At 43.3% G+C, this 22,066-nt stretch overlaps 1 protein-coding gene across 1 annotated transcript in view; it reads right to left on the bottom strand.

Moving 5' to 3' along the window:
* Positions 1-22,066, bottom strand: part of itpr3 (inositol 1,4,5-trisphosphate receptor type 3) — a 43,690-nt gene that overhangs the window by 18,165 nt on the left and 3,459 nt on the right. Inside the window, exons 2-23 of the mRNA XM_023334680.1 lie at positions 18,102-18,172; positions 14,478-14,599; positions 14,319-14,405; positions 12,554-12,712; positions 11,674-11,772; positions 11,317-11,400; positions 11,090-11,236; positions 9,654-9,749; positions 9,237-9,281; positions 9,021-9,163; positions 8,147-8,246; positions 7,908-8,068; positions 7,655-7,796; positions 6,028-6,192; positions 5,225-5,397; positions 4,911-5,030; positions 4,175-4,256; positions 3,483-3,598; positions 3,152-3,403; positions 1,842-1,986; positions 1,611-1,755; positions 800-1,002 (exon numbers count right to left, since the gene is read on the bottom strand). Of these exons, the coding sequence (XP_023190448.1) occupies positions 800-1,002; positions 1,611-1,755; positions 1,842-1,986; positions 3,152-3,403; positions 3,483-3,598; positions 4,175-4,256; positions 4,911-5,030; positions 5,225-5,397; positions 6,028-6,192; positions 7,655-7,796; positions 7,908-8,068; positions 8,147-8,246; positions 9,021-9,163; positions 9,237-9,281; positions 9,654-9,749; positions 11,090-11,236; positions 11,317-11,400; positions 11,674-11,772; positions 12,554-12,712; positions 14,319-14,405; positions 14,478-14,599; positions 18,102-18,172 (2,857 nt within the window). The remainder of the gene's footprint in view (positions 1-799; positions 1,003-1,610; positions 1,756-1,841; positions 1,987-3,151; positions 3,404-3,482; positions 3,599-4,174; positions 4,257-4,910; positions 5,031-5,224; positions 5,398-6,027; positions 6,193-7,654; positions 7,797-7,907; positions 8,069-8,146; positions 8,247-9,020; positions 9,164-9,236; positions 9,282-9,653; positions 9,750-11,089; positions 11,237-11,316; positions 11,401-11,673; positions 11,773-12,553; positions 12,713-14,318; positions 14,406-14,477; positions 14,600-18,101; positions 18,173-22,066) is intronic.

The raw sequence follows: 22,066 nt of genomic DNA, 5'->3' as shown, positions 1-22,066 counted from the left end.
TTTGCCGCTAAATTGTTGAATAAACAAACGTCAAAGTTCAACAGAAATTTATTTATAGTTTAATCTTCAGGTTCTTCAATCATCAGATTTCCAGAGTTTCTCTGATCGTTCATGGAGATTCTTCAGAAATGTAGAAATGTGACATTAGCATTAGCTGCTACACCTTTAGCATGGAGATGCTATTTTAGGCTAGCATAGCTTTGCTAACAGGCTATCTCCTTTTACCACAACCTGAACACAACAACAGTCTTTTCCAGCATCAGATCATCGTTTCGACCAGAGGAGCCGCTTCCATCGCCGCTGTTAGCGGATGTAGCGTGTGCGTCAGATTTACCGGTGTACCAGAAACGCACAAATACAAAGGTTCCAGCTTGAGACTTTTGTATGTAAAAAATAAAATAAAATTGTAACTATATACAAGATTTGTATATATATACTGCATATATATATAAAATACAATATATAATTAATTAGTACACTGACGTCCTGTGTGCTTCCTGTCCTACTGCTGTCACTTTGGATAAAAAAGCAGGAAAACTCAACAACTATAAATGTGAGTGAAACGTTTGTTGCAAAGAATCACTTTCTGAAGCACAATTTATACAAGTAGAAGTGAAATGACATGTTTTATCCTGTAGAGGGCGAGATACTACGTCATCGCAAGTGTCATCGGTGAGTATCAACATGGCTGATGTTTAGCATTAGCTTCAGCTAAACATTGTGTTGGTGCAGATCGTTAGCGCTGCTCATCATTAGTGAACTGAACTGCATTAGCCATTTAAATAAATACTTTCCTAACCTGTAAAATCTCCAGTATCTTCAGCTTGGTGTCCATCACTGTTAGATCCAGATTGTCGATGCAATCTTTGCTGCCTCTCTGTCCCTCCAGCACAAACCCGGCCCCCCTCGGCCCGGCGCCGCCGAGCGTGGACTGCCTCCGGTTGAGGACCATGGTGGACATCATCTGTCCCATCCCATGGATGGTGCGCCTTACGTTCCTCCCTGTGAAAACAAACCACAGTCAGCTCTGATGCACTGACCTGGAGTTCTGCTGAAGTACTGACAGCAATATTTCCTTTAGCTGAGGTCTACAGATGCCATAATGCTGCGAGTTTGTAGAAAAGTAAAGGAATGCTAACTGTTGGTAGGCTAAAGGTTAGCCAGACAGATTATGTCTACTTCAGGTGCAAAACATTCCCAGAACCCTAATTTAAAAATCGAGACTATCTCTTTAAACCCTGGTAGAAGTTTCAGCTTCCATAAGGCAGACGGGGTCCATCTGTCCCGTCCATCTGTCCCGTCCTCTAACAGGGTCCATCTGTCCCGTCCTCTAACAGGGTCCATCTGTCCCGTCCTCTAACAGGGTCCATCTGTCCCGTCCTCTAACAGGGTCCATCTGTCCCGTCCTCTAACAGGGTCCATCTGTCCCGTCCATCTGTCCCGTCCTCTAACAGGGTCCATCTGTCCCGTCCATCTGTCCCGTCCTCTAACAGGGTCCATCTGTCCCGTCCATCTGTCCCGTCCTCTAACAGGGTCCATCTGTCCCGTCCATCTGTCCCGTCCTCCTGTCCCGTCCTCTAACAGGGTCCATCAGAATCAGAGGGTCTTACCTGAGCTTTCCTCCTGAAACGGGATGCTGCTGTGTGCAGGGTTCGGTTTGCAGTCAATGATGCCCAGCAGAGTCCTGGTGAGTCTGAGCAGCTCAAAGAAACTGTAGAAACCAAAGTAGATCAAATGTCTGGCTAAACTCACCACCTGCGTGAAGAAGGAGGACAGACCGGGTGAAGAGAGCGGCCGGATGGATTCTGATCGCCGTAGCAACGGGAAGAGGAGAGAAATACCTCGTATGTGAGTTTGTTTTTCTCCTCGTTGTGGAACGGAAGCTCATCGTTCAGGACGTTGTTCAGGTACTCCTCCATGAACACCATGGTGTTCGCAAAACGGTTCTTCTTGTTGTCTCTGCTGTCGTCCAGGTTGGAATCATAACTGAGGACGAAATGAGAGACTAATTTCATATGATCTTATAAAGATCAGCAGAAACTGATCTTTATAAGATCCAGATCCCACAGAGATCATCCAGATCTTAGAAAGATCATTTCCTGATGTTTTTCTCTGTTTGTTTGGTCTGGACCAAAACCTAATCTAGTTTTTTTCACTTGGTGCCGTTTCCTTTCATAATCATTTGTAAACAAACCAATGCAGGTGATGATCGCTGCTCCCAGTGCTCCCAGTGTCTCTGTCACACTGGTGTGATTAATGACAGTTTTTGATATTTTTGTCTCCTGAAAATGTTGAAACTATGAAGCTACAGAAAAGTTTCAGTGAATGTATGAATCCTCCACAGCAGTGTGGAGAAATTTATCTCTCGTTTCATTGCAAAAACAAATATTAGATGCAGCAACAAGTTATGTTCAGATATAAGTGGGAAAATGAGCCTAAGAATAAAACCTGATATGTTTGAAAGAGTCCAAATGGAACCAAAATGGCTCCTTTGTGAAGTTAGTCTGGATTTCTAAAAAACTTTTTGCTTCAGTGATTTCTCTTGAATTTTGCTGGATCAGGTGTTGGATCATTAACTTGATTTGATTAAAACTATTTGCTTCCAAAGAGATAATCATCATCATCATCATCATCATCATCACATCATCATCACCATCATCATCATCACATCATCATAATATCATCACCATCATCATCATCATCATCATCATCATCATCATCACATCATCATCATCATCACATAATCATCATCATCATCATCACATCATCATCATCATCATCATCATCATCACCATCATCACATCATCATCATCATCATCATCACATCATCATCATCACCATCATCACATCATCATCATCATCATCATCACCATCATCACATCATCATCATCATCATCATCACATCATCATCATCATCATCATCACATCATCATCATCATCATCATCTTTTGGTGAAAATATACTTTTGTCTTTAATTTTTTTCTTTCACTGTACCTCAGTAAAATAAGTTCATTTTTATATTTTTACCTTTATTTCCATAAACCTTTTAGTTCCTGAGAAATATTTCAAACTTTAAAAAAGCTCCAGAACATATTTTAGCTGACAGTCCAAAAGTATTCATACGTTTACTGAAACATTAAGATCTACTGACTCCTTGATGGTGATGGAGGTCGGGATCTCGGTCCAGAGTCGGGCGAACTTCACCGGCGTCACGAGTTCCTGAGGGTCTCGGTCTACGTGTGCGTGAAGCATGAGGCGGCAGAAAGAAGCCCGGAGGTCAAAGGGCAGCGTCTCGTCCATCATGCAGAGGAAGATGAGCTCCACGTCCAGCTGCTTGGATATCTCATCTATGGCCAGGTACTGGCGGTCCAGACACATCCGAGCAAAGAGCTTCAGCTGGTACCTGCGAAGACGGCGAGGTTCACGAACGCACGGCGGTTCCGCAGGTGACATCTGGAAAAGATTTCTACGCTGAGCTCTACCTGTAGTAGGTGAGGACGTTTTCATCGTGAGCGTTTCCTTGTCTGGCTTCCTGGGCCAGCTGGCGGATGCTCTTATCCTGCTTCTCGTTGGTCTTATCCGTCCACATCAGCCAGACCTGAAACGATTAATCGCGATTAATCGATAATTTAAATCATTTTTAACGAATTTAGTAATTGATTAATAGATTAAATAGAGTATAGACTCAAAAAATACAATCTGATAAAAGAATAACACATTCAGAGCAATACTCCTGCCAATACTGTTAACCGATTAATTCTGATTAATCGATAATTGAATTGAGTAAACAGACTCTAAAAAGAATAAAACACTCAGAGCAGGAATTAAGCCAAAACTGTACAAAAATATAAACATTTTGGATTTAAAATAATAAAAAAATCTTCACTCAGTTCAAATTTTGTGAATTTAGTTTTTGTCTGCAATTATTAATCAGTTAATCAATAATTAATCCCCAGCTCAGCCCTACATTGTACTGATGTTTTTGCTGCAGATGAATCCTTTGCTATGAGTTTAGAAAGTTCACTAAAGCAAAGCTGATATTGACTTTTAGACATTAAAATGTTTATTTTTTTAAAAAAAGGAAATTAATTATTTGTTCATTTGCATTTTCCATGTTTTCCTAATATAGTATAAAAAAGGTGGAAGCGGTTAAATGAAAACTGAGCTGACGTACCTCGTCCTCGTCTCCGTAGTCCTCCATTCCCAGGTATTCTCCCTGAGCGGCTCCAGGATGAGCCTCTTTTGGGACCCGCCGCCTCAACACAGAAACAGGAAATGGTTTTACTGAGTTAGCGTTATCAGCTGAAGTTAGTCTTTATTTCTAACATGTTAACCTGAGAAATAAAACTGGAGTGAAATAAAAATCTGGTTTTTATTCCATCTTGTTGCCTTTTGGGTTTCAGAAAGTTATCAACCATAACAGCAAAATTATCGGCCCAAATTTTGCTATGAGTGCATCTCTAGTTTTAAAACTATGTTAATATCAGTATCATTAGTTCTGTTTGTTATCATCCGTATGCTGCCCCCTGCTGGCCAATGGAAAGGCATCTGTGCCAAATTGAATAAATTTTCCTATATAACATAATATCCATGCACCTGTGGCGCTGCTGGAGGATTGATCATGTTAGAATAATTATTTTATATTTTATATTGAACAGCATTTTCTTCTTGTCCAATCAAATTGTTTTCTTAGGTTTTACTGATGTAAAAAAGTTAAACTGACGAATCTGGATTTTATTCAGAAACTAAATGTAATTACAGATCTGGTCTGGTTAAATATGCATCTTCAAAGTAACAGCAGAGACAGTTTCCTCAGTAACAGTATCACCTCTTTCAAAATAAAAGCATTTTTAAAAATAAGCTCTTAAAGAACAGAGAGGACGTTTTTCCTTCCTTCAGCTCTGACTCACTCCGTCTTGATGAGGATGTCCTGGTTTTTGGGGTCCAGCACACATTTACAGATCAGCTCCTGTGTGACGGGGATGGCCACGTTGTTGGACACACACAGATCAGAGAGGTAGTCCAGAAACCTGCACACACACACACACACACACGCACACACGCACACACGCACACACACACACACACACACACACACACACACACACACACACACACACACACACACACACACACACACACACACACACCAGCAGTGGTTTTATAGTTGTCCTGTGGCAGATGAAGATGAAAGCATCAGAGGCAGCTCCCCTGCCAGACGTACCGGGGCTCCCGGTTCTTGCGCACCAGGCTGACGAACGTCTCCACCTCCGTCTTGGTGATGTGTTTCTCCAGCAGCTTGCGGTTGTTGTGGAGCAGAGCGGTGATGGTGTCCTCCGCCAGAATGTCGTAGCCGATCTGACTCTGCATCACTCCAAACTGCTTCGCTATGTGTTCCTGCAGAAGCAGTCGGACATGATGACCATCGTTTTACATTTACAAACATTTCTGTGGTTTCTTTTCTTTCCATATTGCTCTGCTCAGGTCTCTGACTGTAACCAAACACATCAGATCTTTATACAGTCAGGCTATAAAAATTATGGATAAAAAGCCAATCTGCTACCACAGAATAGCAGGTTGGATGGTTTGAGTCAAACCAACCCGCTGAGCAACCTGTTCCCCTCCTGGCCTGTGGGGGCGCTGCACCAAGAACCACTGAAGGAAACCACACAAAAACCTCTGAAGACACTGAGAGCAACTTCCTTCTTCACCAGATGGAAACAAGATGGAGGCGTCAGATTTTAGCGGTTAGCCAAAGACTAACGGTCTTTAGTCTCTGGCTGAAAACCACAAAACATTTCTCCTGCTAGCGCTAGGCTAGCACGTTAGCTTTGATTGCATTACCCAGAATGCCCTGCACTGCAGTCCACTTCCTGCTTTTGGAGCTGAAATTATTTTACTGAAATGTAAATATTCAGGATAGTTTTGAATTAAAGTGGATTAACTTCACTAGTAAACGATCTAGTAACAGTAGGTAACAGATACACCTGCTGGTTCAGCCCAGAGCCGAGCCGGACCAGAACCAACCTGGTTCTTGCGGTAGTCGTCCTGGGAGTGCCTCAGTACCCGGTAGCAGAGCCGCAGCATGTACTGGTACGGAGCGTTCTTCTGGTCGGCCAGCTCCTCCAGGCGCAGCAGCGGGCCCTCGTCCTCACCGCGGTCCTTAAAGGGAGCCTTCAGGATGCCGAAGATCTGAACACAGACACGGCAGCAATCACAGCAATCTCAGCAACCACAGCAGCAATCTCAGCAACCACAGCAGCAATCACAGCAACTACAGCAATTACAGCAGCAATCACAGCAATTACAGCAACCACAGCAGCAATCACAGCAACTACAGCAATTACAGCAACCACAGCAGCAATCACAGCAACTACAGCAATTACAGCAACCACAGCAACTACAGCAATTACAGCAACCACAGCAATCACGGCAGCAACCACAGCAGCAACCACAGCAACTACAGCAACCACGGCAGCAACCACAGCAACTACAGCAACCACGGCAGCAACCACAGCAATTACAGCAACCACAGCAATCACGGCAGCAACCACGGCAGCAACCACAGCAACTACAGCAATCACGGCAGCAACCACACAGAAACCAGGACTGAGGGAAATAAAAAGCTCCATTTGACCCTCCAGATATTTTCTTGTTATCAGAATCTTCTCTCTGTTTTTCTCTCTGGAAAAGTTTCATCAACTTCTTTTGTTTTTATGCCTCAATGAATAAAAAATCATAAGAATAAACTAAATAAATGAACAGAACTTAAGAAGCAGAAAGACTCAGATTCATCCACACAACTAAAAAAGAACTACCTGAACCCAGGAGTTCATTCAATTATTTTCATTATTTTTCTAAATTCATAATTTGCTGTATTTAAAAAAATCCCTTGAAACTTAGAAATAAGAGAATTTTGCTGCAGTGGGTCTTCATGAGGCTGATTCTGGTTCTGATCTGGTTCAATGTGAATGTGGTTCAAATTAATTTTTATTTTAACTTGATTAAAATGTTGCATTTTATCTACAAAATAAGCAACATTTTCAATTCAAAAGCCCTTTTTGTTGCTAAACAGTTGAATAAACATCAGAGATGTTAAATATTTTTAATCTGTTCTTCAGGATCGTCATCAGATTGGATCAAAGTGTTTTTCTATCCGTTCATCTTCCCAGTTTCTCTGGTCGTTCACGGAGCTTCTTTAGAAATGTGACATTAGCATTAGCTGCTGCATCGTTAGCATCAGGTGCTATTTTCAGCTAGCATAGCTTTGCTGAAAGGCTAACTCCTGTTAAGCAGAAATGAACCCCCAGTGAGCCGAGAGAAGCAGCTTCATGGCTGCTGTTAGCGGATGCAGCTTGTGCGTCAGATTTACTGGCGTACCAGAAACACACGAATAGAAAAGGTTCCAGCTCCTGACTTTTGTATGTAAAAGAAAAATACAACTAATTGCATTAAAATCTATGTAATTAATTATTCAAAATCAACAAGTTAAACTTCTAGTCCTGGTTTTTATATGTTAAATTCTGCAGTTCATCTGGGTCCAGACTGAAGTTCCGGTTCCGTCCCGGGACAGGAAGTTATTAGAAAAAAGCCTGTCTAGGAGTTTGCTGGCCTGTTTTATCAGACTCAGTTTCACAGGTTTTAGGGATCCAACCTGCTTCAGGATGTTCTGCTCTCTCATCAGTTTCTGCCGCTCCCGGTTGGGTTTGGACATGACCACGTCCAGAACCGGCTGGCCGCTGTTGGACACGTCGACCACAAAGAAAACCACGTCCTCCAGCAGCTTGATGGCGAAGCTGAGGGCAAGAAAAATCCATGATGAAACCCTGACCGAAACCGACGGGCGTTAGCTTCGGGTCGGAACCGGCAGCTTCGGGTCGGATGTAGTTTGGAACTGGACGCCTTACCGGCGGTCGTTCTGGCTGATGAAGCCGGAGTTGAACTGGTCCACTACGGTGGCCAGCATGGCGCTGGCGTCGTTGGCGAAGTCCAGGTCACGGATCTCCATGACAGGAACGGAAACGATGGCGAAGGCCTCCTTGTCCTCCTTGGTGGGACAAGTTCCCAGCTGCAGGGAGACTCATGATGTTCAGTCAGCAGACAGATTGTCACTCGTCTGACGTTTCTGTGAAGCTGCCGGACGCACCATGAGCCTGATGGGCCGCTCCTCGTCGATGTCGATGGGAACGTTGGTGCTCTGGATCCAGGTGTTGGTGCACAGATGTCTCAGCCGCACGTAAGAGTTCCTGAAGGAACGAAAACATGAAAACATTTTGTCACATTTTGACGTTGTAAAAATAATAAACTCATATTATTATTTTATTTTACTGAAACCTTTGATTTAAATCCTTTTACAGTCATATTCAGGTCATTAGGATTCATTAGGTTTGTTTGTCTTTTGAAAATAACCGTTAAGCCGATATTATTAATACTTTCTATTAAAAAGACATTTCTGTTTTAAAATGTAATTTTTTTAATCGTTGTATAGAATATATTGGACCTTAAATGTGACGGAATAATCTGAAGGCGATCTGTCGTTTTGACAGATTACAGTTCACACCTCTGACCACTTGGTGGAGACATTTTCAGCTTTACGCTCAGAACATCACAGAGGTAACTACTGACATAAAGGTTTCTGCCAAAACTGACAATGCATATGGCAATAAATAAATTATTTGATAAAGTAATTTACAAATAATTCATTTGTTACTCTATTTACAGATTACAAAGAGTGAGTAAACTGGGAAGATTCTTCTTTTGTTAATGTAATATTTGGCACATTTATTTATTTTTGTATAGAATTTTGTCAGGAATAGTCCTCCATATATGCTCTGTATAATCAGACTACCTGATGGGAAACTGAGATGTTATTTGGTGCTTTTTGCCTTCAGATCAAATTTGTTCAACAAACAGTTGAAGTGAAGCTGAAATAGATTTTTTCCCCCAACAACGATAAATTCAGCTTTAATTTGAAACATGTCTGGACTTTTATTGTGAAACAGCAGCAGGAAGTTCCTCACCGCGGTACGAAGGAGTCGGTTTTCTGCAGGGTCGTCGGGTCGAGCTCGAACAGCGAGGCGATGTCGTTGCCGTGGGGAACCACCACCAGCTTGTACTTGATCCGTTCGCCATGGAAACGCTTGCTGCTGCGGCTGGCGTCCATCTGCAGAAACACAAACCTCCCAGTGTCTGTTTCGCTCTCCTTCGCCCCCTGGTGGTGAGGAGAGGAAACTCACCGAGGACGACAGCTCAGGGTTGTCCCCTTTGTACCCCGGGTTCTCCTGCAACAACAACAGTTATGTCCAAGGATTTCTCCAGCCAGCAGCACTGAGGAGTAAAACACCTGCTGCTGTGCAAAAGTCTTGGGTCGCCCCTGTGGGACTCTAAACAGATTTAAAAATACTGACCTAGTTAAAGCCCAGCACTGTAGCAGAATATTACGATTAATTGTGTCAAAATCTTTCCATAAAGCAAATAAAAATAATACTGAATATTGATTTTTATCAGCTGAATTCATTAATAACATCATTATTACCATGAAAGTAGCTCTGTTTCTAAAATAGAGTAAATGAAAGTTTATCCATGAAACCATCCAGACATGCTGCAGAGAGAAGAATTAAAATGTGAGACGGAAACAGAAACATGGCGGTTACCTCGGCAGCCAGGTAGTTTCCTGTCGCCAGGTGTTTGAACCTGTACAGGCTGTTCCAATGCCCCGCCCCCCCGCGGCAGGGGTCATGGTGGACGACCTGACGGACCAATCAGGACACAGAGAGCGCTTACAGGTGGAAGGTGAGTCAGAGGGTGTCTTTAGTTCTTGTTGCTGTAAATTTATCTCCATCTTTAGTCAACCTGTCTGCCGCACACCTCACCGCCGACTCACTGCTCCCTCAAAGCAGATTCTCCTCCAAACATCACAAACAAACTGTGTGATTTCTAATCATTCTGTTTTTGGTTTTATAAAATAAAATCACAAAAGAACATTGTACATATTTTATTCTTCATCTCCTCTGTGTGTTTACCTGTTTCTGTCGTATTTACTAACCTTATGGGGACCAAAGCTTGGGCCTGCTGCAGTGTTTAGGGTTAAAGGTCAGGTTTAGAGGGAGATATAAACTAGGCTTTGGTTTGACCAGTAATGGTCAAAAAGAAATTCAGTAAATAAAATGATTTCTGTCAATGGAAACTCTTTATTTGTGTAGAAATACCAGCTTGTGGTGTTCGTGTATGTGTGTGTGTGCGTCCATGTGTGTTCGTGTGTGTGTGTGCGTCCATGTGTGTGTGTGTGTGTGTGTGTGCGTCCATGTGTGTGTGTGTGTGTGTGTGTGTGCGTCCATGTGTGTTCGTGTGTGTGTGTGTGCGTCCATGTGTGTGTGTGCGTCCATGTGTGTTCGTGTGTGTGTGTGTGCGTCCATGTGTGTTCGTGTGTGTGTGTGTGCGTCCATGTGTGTGTGTGTGTGTGTGTGTGCGTCCATGTGTGTTCGTGTGTGTGTGTGTGCGTCCATGTGTGTTCGTGTGTGTGTGTGTGCGTCCATGTGTGTGTGTGCGTCCATGTGTGTTCGTGTGTGTGTGTGTGCGTCCATGTGTGTGTGTGTGTGTGCGTCCATGTGTGTTCGTGTGTGTGTGTGTGCGTCCATGTGTGTGTGTGCGTCCGTGTGTGTTCGTGTGTGTGTGTGTGCGTCCATGTGTGTTCGTGTGTGTGTGTGTGCGTCCATGTGTGTGTGTGTGTGTGTGTGTGCGTCCATGTGTGTTCGTGTGTGTGTGTGTGCCTCCATGTGTGTTCGTGTGTGTGTGTGTGCGTGCGTCCATGTGTGTGTGTGTGCGTCCATGTGTGTTCGTGTGTGTGTGTGTGTGCGTCCATGTGTGTTCGTGTGTGTGTGTGTGCGTGCGTCCATGTGTGTGTGCGTGCGTCCATGTGTGTGTGTGTGCCTCCATGTGTGTTCGTGTGTGTGTGTGTGCGTGCGTCCATGTGTGTGTGTGTGCGTCCATGTGTGTTCGTGTGTGTGTGTGTGTGTGTGTGCGTCCATGTGTGTGTTCATGTGTGTGTGTGCGTCCATGTGTGTTCGTGTGTGTGTGTGTGTGTGTGTACCTCGACCTCCCACAGGGCGTTGGAGCTGGTAGCCGACGTGGCCGACTGCCTCAGAGTCGTCCTCAGGAAAACGTGCAGCTTGCTCTTGTATTCGTCGCAGGTCAGAAACTTTTCCTGCTCGGCGTGAAACAGTCGGACGACGTCGCCCTGGGAGACAGCCGGGGTTAAAACTACGTTTCCCAGGGTTCATTTCTGCAGACAGGTGAGCTGTCCCTGTGCTGACTCACTCCTTTCAGGACTTCCTCTCGGTGGTCGCTGAACATCATGAACAGGTTGATCTTCCAGCTCGTGTTGCAGTTCACAGAGTTGACCTGCAGGGGGAGGAAGACACACGTCAGAGTCTGCAGCAGTTTGAGGCCGAAGGAAATGATATCACTACATGTTATGTTTATGGTTATTTCTTAATCTTCTTTAGACATTTAGCTTCCGTTTGCCTCTTTATTGGACTCATTTTGTCTCTTTTGCCAAAATCTAATAGTTTTTTTGTTGCTCGGTTCGGTTCGAGTCCATCTGAGTCTCCGATCGTTTCTCATATTTTATGTTTTTGTATATTTTTCTGATTTCCCGTCTTCCTGTCGTCTCACCTCCTTGCAGCCTGGATGGTCGCTGAGCTCGTAGTTGGAGGCGTGAAGCGGCTGGCCGGCGTTCACCGGGTTCATGATGACTTTATCTCCCACAACCACCTGCAGCACAAACAGCACATTCATCAGACTGTGTGCTTAAAATATTCTCTGATTTCTCAACGAAACTGAACGTCGTTAAACTTCTGCTCAGCGATCAGCAGCTCAGGTCGGAACGGGAAAAATTATTAAAGTTAAATCACATAAAATTACAGTTTTTTATGTAAAATTGCAAAATGCTCAATTAAAAATAGAATTTGAGGGTTTGAATCCCTGCTCAGACTCTGCATTAAAAAGTGGAATTAAATTCTATGATCTTTGTTTTTTAAAGTAAATTCTCATAATAAATAAAATAAATGTTAAATGTGATGCTGCACAAATAAAAAACTTTTCTGTATGTTTAGAAATTATCAACAGTTTTTAATATATATTTAGATTTTTATGCAATATATAAAAATATTTTAAACAGTCAGTAAAAGTTGAAGTTAAATAAAAATTCAAAGTGTCTGTTTATAAAGCTAATGTACTAACAAATGCAATGTTTAATCAAATTTAGCAAAATTACATTTATGTTCACTTTATGCATTATGACAGTTTTAATGAATCAATTTTCTGAAATATTTTTTTAAACTTTTATATTTTATTTTACTGAAATAATGTTAATGTGTTTAAAACTTTTCATATTTAATACATTTTATAGATTTTTTCCATTTTTGAGAACATTTTCTTAATATTTAGTGAATCTTCACAAACTGACGGCATAAACCACGACTCAGCAGCAGCAGCCATCATGTGAAGGTCATGTGAAGGTCATGTGAAGGTCATGTATTATATATTTTGTTACGTTGTCTCCGTTGGCCCGGAGTTTCCAGAATGGTTGGATGAAGAGCCAGGATCCCTCGTTCCCCGTCCCGTCCAGCGTGACCCGCATGGCGTTCTTCTCCAGCAGCGCCGGCAGACGTTTGTTCACCGTCAGATATTTATTACTCTTCATGTGGAGAAGCTGCACATGAGATGAACATGTGGAGAGACAGAGAAAAGCTGTGTTCACATGGCAGCAAATTATGATCGATATCCGACTTCTGACGTTTTCAACCCAAACATGAAATCTTTCCACTTCCAAACCGTTTCCTGTCTCGTTTCCAGCGTCGGTTTTATCCGTCACTAATGTGAGACATGAGCCATAATTCTGCAGCAGAAGAAGAATCTGCATTTAAACAATGAAAATGATAATAATGAAGCGAACGCATCACATCCCAACCCCACCTCTCCTGGTCCGACTCCAAGCAGAACCGGGTCAGAACCGGGTCAGTCAGCTGTTAGCTGTTAGCTTTCTATCAGCTTCCTTCATGTTTCTGCTCACAGTTCCGGTTTTTTCCTCTCTCTGTTTGTGTTTGGGGTTAACGCCGGTGATTAGCTCTTCTGGTAGTTTCATCATCTCAGATTATTTCATCTTCCTGCCTCTTTAATCCGGAGCATCTGATCGTTAATCTGACAGCTCCAGTTTAAAGCTCTACAGGCAGAAACATCAGGCGTTTCCTCCAACTCCTCCACTCCTTCATCTCACACACACACACACACACACACACACACACACACACACACACACACACACCCTGCTGTCTCCACCTGTGTGTTGACACGCCGTTATCCCAGAGTCAATACTGACTGAGCTTCAGGGCCGTAAAGTTATCCAGATGAGAGACGGCGGCTGGGAGGGATTCCTGCTGCTCTGATAACCTGTGATCAGCCCAGATTATAACCTGTGATCAGCCCAGATTATAACCTGTGATCAGCCCAGATTATAACCTGTGATCAGCCCAGATTATAACCTGTGATCAGCCCAGATTAACCAATAATCTGGCCCTGGTATACACACAGGTTAGGCTCCAGATTAACAGATAATCTATATCCTGAGACCATGTAAGGATCTGGATTAACATCTAACTCCCTGGACCTGCTGGTCTGGACCGAGGCTCTGTAACCATGGTTACTGACCCGGTTCCTATCCCAGATGCTTCGGATCGGCTCTTTGATGTCGGGAAACGGCGGTGAATCACCTGGTCGTCATGGAAACAGGGAGCGCCCTGTTCGGCCAGTAAGAAGTGAGTAAAAGTCATTCATGAGCCGCTGTTGACTCGACATCGCCATGACGACCGGATTCTCCAGACTGACTGCAGGTAGGATACTGATGAGTCAGAGCTGCTCCACACGACCACATTCACAGAGGAACGTTTAAACATTTCTAATCTGGTGAAATATATTCATGTGAAGACACACATGACCTTTGACCTCTGTGAACCAAACCAACAGTTTCTGCACAGGCAGTTTGTATGTATTGATACGTTATCACATGTCAATACAGATTCTGGATCAGCTCCCATTGCTGAGTCCGGCTGAGTGGAACCGACCCGGAACCACCGGATCAGTCTGTCCGGATCTGGTCCGGATCCGGACAGACTGACTGAAATGTTTTCTGTTAGTTATCATTCAGACGTTCTGATGATGAAGATGACAGATCTGATGGCATGGATAGAAGCTCTGTAGGGTTCTGCTGCAGAACCAGAACCAGAACCGGGTCAACCTCATGCTGTGGAAACGCCGGTTACCTGGATGACGGTTCCGTATTTGACGACGTCGCCATGGACCTTCCTGTTCTCCGTCTCGTTCTGCTTCTGCTCCAGGTTGGACGCGTGCTGCAGAACCAGAACAGAACCAGATCAGAACCAGAACCAGAAGAACCTCCTCCGCCGGCCCGGCCCGCTTACCTGCAGCTTCTGCAGCAGAACCACGTCGGCGATCTTGTCCTTCTCATGCTTGGCCTGCTTGGCCTTCCAGTACTGCTTCTGGGCCGAGTACCGGCTCATCGGACACACCTTGAACAGGCAGTCTGGAAAACAACAGAACCGTTTCTAGAACTCTGTGTGGACTTCGAGAAACCGTCTGATGAACAGGAAAAGAACCGAACCCAGATGATAAAGATGATATCAGTTTTAATGACATTGTTGATATTATGACCTTATTATTCCGGGAATAAAAGTTTTAATAAGTGAAATTAATCCTGAAGTTTCTGAGTTTTTTGGTGGGAATTTTCCTCTTTGTTATTTCCTTGGGTTCACTTTGTGTTGCGTTCAGGTCGCGCTGCGTTCAGACCGCGTTGTGTTCAAGGCCTCGGGGTGAATCGGTGCTTTGGGAGTGCTGACAGGACCCGACACGCAGCTCTGAAGGTTTTCACAGAAATGTGATCAGAGCCTGAAGGCTCAGCTGGAAACCAGCCAGCAGACGCTTTGTTTTCATTTTTCTGTGCGGCAACCCGGCCCTCCAGCCGCTCCCTGACCTCCTCCTCAGCCGTCTGGACCCGTCCTGGTTCCAGAACCCATCTCAGTCCGGAGTGGGACTCTGAACCGAGATCCTGAGGCGTTGTGACATCTGGACCGGAGGAGTGAAAGGAACTCAGTCAATATTGACTCTCCTGAAGATCCTGGGTGTTTCCTGGTTCCACTGTGTGTGTTTGTCAAACAGCAGATATCTGTGTGTGTGTTTGTGGGCGTGTGTGTGTGTGTTTGTGGGCGTGTGTGTGTGTGTTTAATGTTCTGAGTTGTCACTTTGGTCCAAATGGGATCATGTCTGTTTCACACGGTACCGCCACACAGCTCTGTTTGTTTTTAACATAATCTACGAGATATTAAAAATGCATCTAAAACCAGATTACAGATTTTATTACAAAATAAATCATTAAAAATACATTTATTTTTTATGGATAACACAAGAAATGCATTTCAAATCCCTATTTTATTTTATTTTTTGTGGTAGGACTTGATTATATTTTTAACCATATTACATATTCTGATCATTCCTGGAGTTTCTTTAGAAATCCAGACTGTGCTAACATTAGCATTAGCTGCTAAATGTTTAGCATGAGACGCTATTTTAGGCTAGCATAGCTGATAGGCTAAGTCCTTTTAGCACAAGTTGAACACAACACTAGTCTTTTCAGATCAGTTTAGAAGCAGAAATTAACCCGAGAGAAGCCGCTTCCATCGCTGCGTTAGCAGATGTAGCTTGTGCGTCAGATTTACTGGCATACCAGAAACGCTGGCATGCAAAGGTTCCTACCAGTTAACATTTTTTAAGCGTTAAAATCCTTGTAATTTGTTAATTTAAGTGACCGAGTTAAAGTCCACGTATTAATTCATATCTATAAGAGACATATTTTAATTGGCTGTAAGCAGAAAATCATCATAATTAGCAGTTCGCTTAAAAACATCCGTCTGAATGAATCCTTGTGATTTGTTTTATGGATTTATTGGAATTAACAAACTTTTCCAGAATGTTCTCATTAGTTGCTGATTTTGCTTGTGTGTCAGATTTATGGCCGTACCAGAAACACGTTACAAAGGTTCCTGTTTGGGGGACAAAACAAACGAAAAAAAACAATTGATTACGTTTGAAGTTTTATTATGTCAAAATCAACAGTTAATTTTTGGTTTTATTTATTTATGTACTAAAATCAGATATGTAAATTCGACATCAGCATTTCTTCCTCCGTTTGACATTAAATCAAATTAAAACTTTTCATTACAGTCAGTTGAGATTAACTCAATTATTTTTAGTCCTCAGTATATGGAGTCAAATCCCTGCAGGATTTCTCAGTTTTTTCACTTCAGTTGTTTTTTATGCACCAATATTCATGCACATTTTTCATATTGAGCTACTGAGCTGCAGATTTATTTTAAACAGTGAATTATTTTTCCATGTAGTTTATTTGTCATTATGGTGCCGTCTCTTATTTTACTGTTTCTATGTTTCCTTTTAATCTGCTCACTGCCGGACAGTAAAGAACATTTCTATTCTAGATGTTCTGGATTTTCATCCTCAAGCTTTTTGTGACATTTTTCTGGATTCTTCCGCGTTCCTCCTGACAGAACCGGTGGAACTGGGTCGGGAAGTTTTGACCTCAAACAGGAAAGTTTAGTCAGACTGAGAGTCAGAAACTCTGAATGTAAAGTTTGAGCCGTCAGTCTCTCTCTGTGATCCACTTCTAAACTGGACCGCCCCCCCAGGCCGCAGAGGAGCCGACCAGATGGACCGGCCCCTCGGAACCAGATGGACTGGCCCCTGCAGCGGTCAGCAGAGAGAAACTGCTGGAAGCTTGGTGTTGCTGCGGCTCCCTGCGGATCGGAGCTGGACTCGCTCTAAAGGCGTTATTTCTGTTCCACATGCAGCTTTAGTGGCTTCCTACTGGTTCCGACCCAGGAAAGTCTGGTACCGGTTCACAGCTTCTCAAACTGGTTCAGACCCATTCATTATGTCACCATTTATACATAAATTATGTTTTATATTCCAGCTGAATGAACTAAACCAAGCAGAAGAAAATTAAAATCTCATAAATGACACATTTCATCCTGAAGAGGAAAAATTTAACTTTTCATTTTTTAAATAAGTAATTCCACATATTGATCATTTAATCTGATTCTTTGAAATCTAAATCACATTAGCATGGATTCATTTGTGATGTTTGTGTTAATGAAGGTTTTTCTGTCTGTTCCTGCTGTTTTCCTCTCATTCAGAACCAACCTGGGTTTTTCCTGCAGCCTTTAATGCTTTCCTGTCTCTGACAATGCATGATTCATAACTTAACCTTTACCAAATGTTTTACAGTGTGAAACCACAATGATGGAAGCAGAAGGTGAAACTGATGAAATGATTTGTTTTGGAGAGAGAAAGACGTGCAGGAAGCGGTGTGAGACTGGGAATCGAACCGACGGCCCGTCCTCTGCACATGGAGACGGCCGGAGACTCAAACACATTTTAGCTGTTTCTAATTTGAGGTTTAGGATATTTTCCCTCCTGATGGTCCGGTCGACCCGGTTCTACTGGAACCAGAACTCCATCATCTGCTCCACCTCCAGCTGCTGTGGTTCTGACCCAAACCAACCTGTTCCCCTCCTGGCCTGTGGGGGCGCTGCACCAAGAACCACTGAAGGAAACCACACAAAAACCTCTGAAGACACTGAGAGCAACTTCCTGTTTCACCAGATGGAAACAAGATGGAGGCGTCAGATTTTAGTGTTGGAGGATTTCTCTTTAGTCTTTGGCTGAAGACCAGGAGCCATTACTGCTGCTAGCGCTAGGCTAGCACGTTAGCTTTGGTTGTATTTACCCAGAATGCCCGGCGCTGTAGTCCACTTCCTTTATAAATAAACTTATAGAAATAATTAATTTGAACTGAAAGTCGTGAGGAAAATGTTTTCCTCTAATTTAAAAAATGTAGAAAATCCTCTAACTGGCCGTTGTTATGGTAACCGGCGACCCGCCCTCAGGCCTGAACCTTTCATAGTAAAAGCTTGATACTCCTGGTTTTATCTCTGGATGGAGACAGGAAGCGTTACCTCTGAACTTTTTGGGCGGGTTCTCCAGATCTCCAGCAGCCGGTTCCACGACGCAGCGATCGTCCACCAACCTGCAGACACACACAGAAACATTCAATAACCTGCAAACGGCCTCATAACGCTTCAGGAAACCAAAGAGAGGCGCAACAACTGAGCAAAAATACAAAGTTGGTCAATTTAACCCAGAATTAGGAATAAATTCAGTTTTATGACCCGAGAAAAACTAAAAATCCAAACTAAGTTAGTTCTGAGGAATGTGCCAAAAATACAGGATCTGAAGATATAAAGCCTTTTTTCTCCTGTCATCCCAGTGATGTTCTGGTTAACACTAACTGAGCTGAAACTCGGAACAGTTGCTCCGATTTAACGTCAGAAAAACAGAAAAATGACAACCAAGTCTAAATGACTGATCTGCTTTATTCACGTTGTTTTCTCTCTGCTGATGGATGGAAGGCCTCCTGACCATCACCCTAATCTTCAGCTCCCTCCACTGATTCTCTGTCAGATTGAAAATAAAATGAAAAATAAATAAAAGATTCTGGAAACAGAAATATCTGTAGATCCAAATAAATAAAGTTGATGGTTAAAACTCTAACTCAACATTATAAACTGAAAAAAGAGTCACTGATGATGTTTTTAATGAAAACATTGTTTATGATGATAAAGTTGGAGGTTATTATGGTTTTCTTGTTAATGAATCATGAACTGATTCTAGTCTGAACCTCAAAGAACAAAACTAACAAATCATTCTCAGATCTTCATATTAAACCTCTGGAAATAACCTAAACATCCCAATCTACTGGCTGGACGTTCCAGTGTTAAATAAAAACATTTCAGTAATAAAACATCTGAATTAAACCTGACTATTAAAAATGGCCGCCGTCCCGTTCAGCTTCCAGCCAATCGGCAGCGAGATGACGGCGTGCCGGCTGCAGGAGGCTGATGGTGAGGAGCAGCAGGACCGGATGCGACTCGTAAAGCGGCTGAAACGAAAGCTGAAAGCTGCAGGACGGCCGTCTGCGCACAGGAAGCGGATCTATTTATAGAGGCGCTTTCACGCGGTTTCTAACGCGGGCCGCTCGACTCGGGTTTTAACTCAGCTCCACATGTTGGTCAAACGCTTCACATCCGACAGCAGTTACTGTTTATTACTCTGTAATAAAGGTGCATGCAGACACAACATGATTAGTGTTTGCTTTCTGGAGACGTATTTCAGTTCCTGAAGCGACTCGCTTGGTTGAGCAGCTGAGTTTCATAAAGAGGACAAAGTCTCATCTATCGATAGAATATAAAATTAAACACGAATTATGATGAAACTGCTTGAGAGGATGTTGAACTTTTGCCTTTTTGGGGTTAAAAATAAAGATAAAACAGACATATTTTAAAATGTATCTTAATATTTCGTAATATTTATAGTAATTAAGATAAAAACAATAATAAAGATAATTTTAAGACTCATCTCAATGTTTTGGTGCTAAATGTGTTGACGGAAGAGAAGAACTGTTCTAAAAATAAAACTTCCTGGTTATCAAAGGAGCTGCACCAGTTACACTGCAGCTGTTCACCAAACAGCAATCAGTCACATTTCATGAAAACATATTCATGTTTTCATGACTTTCATTCAGTCACAACATCTATTATTATGATGGCTGTTTTTCATCCTGACTGTCTCTATTATCTCCAATAAAGATGACAGACAACATGAGAATCCCGCCTGCGGTTAGAAATGCTGTCAGTTGCCTGAAGTTCTGGAGCCATGTTGGGTTTCGTTCGGGTTCTGGTCGGTTCTTCAGGTTCAGGACCAAATAAAGAGTTCAGCCTGTTTTCATTTTCATGTTTCAGAGTTTATTTCTATTTAAGGAGCTGCTGGTTTTACTGAAGCAGTCAGAGCGTGTCTGTGTGTGTGTGTTGTGTGTGTGTGTGTGTGTGTGTGTGCTCATCAACTATCAACCTTACTGTTTAGGACAAAACAGAGCTGCTCTTTACAATTGGACACACATGACATCATCACTCTGAGGAGCGTTTCCTCTTCAGGAGGCCGTTAGCTAACAGCCATGCTAAGGGGCCATTAGCTAACAGCCATGCTACGAGGTTGTTAGCTAATAGCCATGCTACGAGGTTGTTAGCTAACAGCCATGCTACGAGGTTGTTAGCTAACAGCCATGCTAAGGAGCCGTTAGCTAACAGCCATGCTACGAGGTTGTTAGCTAACAGCCATGCTAAGGAGCCGTTAGCTAACAGCCATGCTATGAGGCCGTAGGCATTAACCCAGAACTGCCAACGTGTTTCAGCAGGAGTTGCTTGTCTGAGAATATTGCTGCTGTCTGGCCAGCAATGTTTAGTCCACTTTAGTCCATTTGTCTAGTCAAAGTCCGGTCCAGTTGGTGAGGTGTGAACGCTAACCGACCTCTGAGCTCCGGTCATACAAACCTCAGTCTGAGTTTGGTTGAAGTGAACTCTGGTTTGCTTTGAATGCACATGAGAAAGCCAAGTGAACCAAAGACCGCTCCAAAAGCAGGAAGTGGACTACAGCGCAGGGCATTCTGGGTAAATACAACCAAAGCTAACGTGCTAGCCTAGCACTAGCAGCAGAAATGGCTCCTGGTCTTCAGCCAAAGACTAAAGAGAAATCCTCCAACACTAAAATCCTCCATCTTGTTTCCATCTGGTGAAGAAGGAAGTTGCTCTCAGTGTCTTCAGAGGTTTTCGTGTCGTTTCCTTCAGTGGTTCTTGGTGCAGCGCCCCCACAGGCCAGGAGGGGAACAGGTTGGTTTGGGTCAGAACCACAGCAGCTGGAGGTGGAGCAGATGATGGAGTTCTGGTTCTAACAGAACCGGGTCGTCTGGACCCATCATGGGGCCTTATTGACCATCAAAGCCATGAAGTTGCTCCACTTCTGTGTTTTGGTTTGGTTTTGTTGACATGTTTCCCGTCTCAGTGACGTCATCTGAGGTTGGATTTTCCTGGTTTGTAAACTTGCAGCGGAGTCTCGTATTTACATGACCGGCAGAGTTTCCTCTCACTGGCAGCATTTTTACTTCCAGGTTCTAATAAAAAGCCACAACCTGTAAACAAATCAGGAGTCTGCAAATTATGATGTAAATTTGTCCCAGGCTGTGAGGTCGCTTCCTGAGCGCTAGCCTCCATTAACTCCACTGAATACCTTCACACTTCAGGCCTCATTTCTGAAAACTGCAGACCAGTTTTCTGTTTTGTCTCTTCATTGTGTTTTCCTCTAAAATGTGGCGGCTGCAGCTTTTATGTGTCATTACTCTCCCTCCACGTCTTCCTTTGTTTTTCTTTCCAAGTTGAAAGCCTTTTCCTTTCAGACCGTGTTTTACTTGAACAGCAGCCAATCAGCTCCTTTGTCTGGCTCTGGGTGTTTTGCAGGTGTGTGTCGTCGGCTCATTGCTCCATTTTCTCTCCCTCAGGTGTGTTGACTCAGTCCTGAAGCGTCTCCAACCAGACGCTCAGAATTCGTTTTTCATTCTGGTCCGCAGCAGAAATAATCACCGGGATCCGGAAACTAAACCAACTCCGTCACACATGAACAGATCAGTGTTTGGAGAGGAACGGATCTCGCAGAACGAGAACCTGCATGTTGTTCCTGAATTTCACCACAAAGGTCCCTAAAAGCTGCAGCTCTTCAGAAACGACACTTTGGATCAGCCACAAACTGACGTGCAACTTGAGCCATCTCTAATTTGTTTGAAGCTGGTCCACATGGTTCTGGTTTCATGTCCAGTATTCCCAGCTCCAGATAAAATGTAGTGGAGGAATCAGCTCATAATTAATGAATCATATTAAATATCAGCAGGATTTGTGCTTTAACGTCCTCCTGATGAACGGAGCGGCGCTGGTCAAACCAACAGAACCAGAAACGACGACGGGTCATCTGCTGCTTCCTGCTGGCCCTGAGCCGCTCAGCAGAATTTGACTGTATGGAAAGCAGCCGGTCCTCCGTC

The sequence above is a fragment of the Xiphophorus maculatus genome, chromosome 1, assembly GCF_002775205.1.
Source record: "Xiphophorus maculatus strain JP 163 A chromosome 1, X_maculatus-5.0-male, whole genome shotgun sequence".
Lineage (NCBI taxonomy): Eukaryota > Metazoa > Chordata > Actinopteri > Cyprinodontiformes > Poeciliidae > Xiphophorus > Xiphophorus maculatus.
The sequence above is the reverse complement of the archived record's forward strand: the minus strand, read 5'-3'. Positions and strand labels throughout refer to the sequence as shown.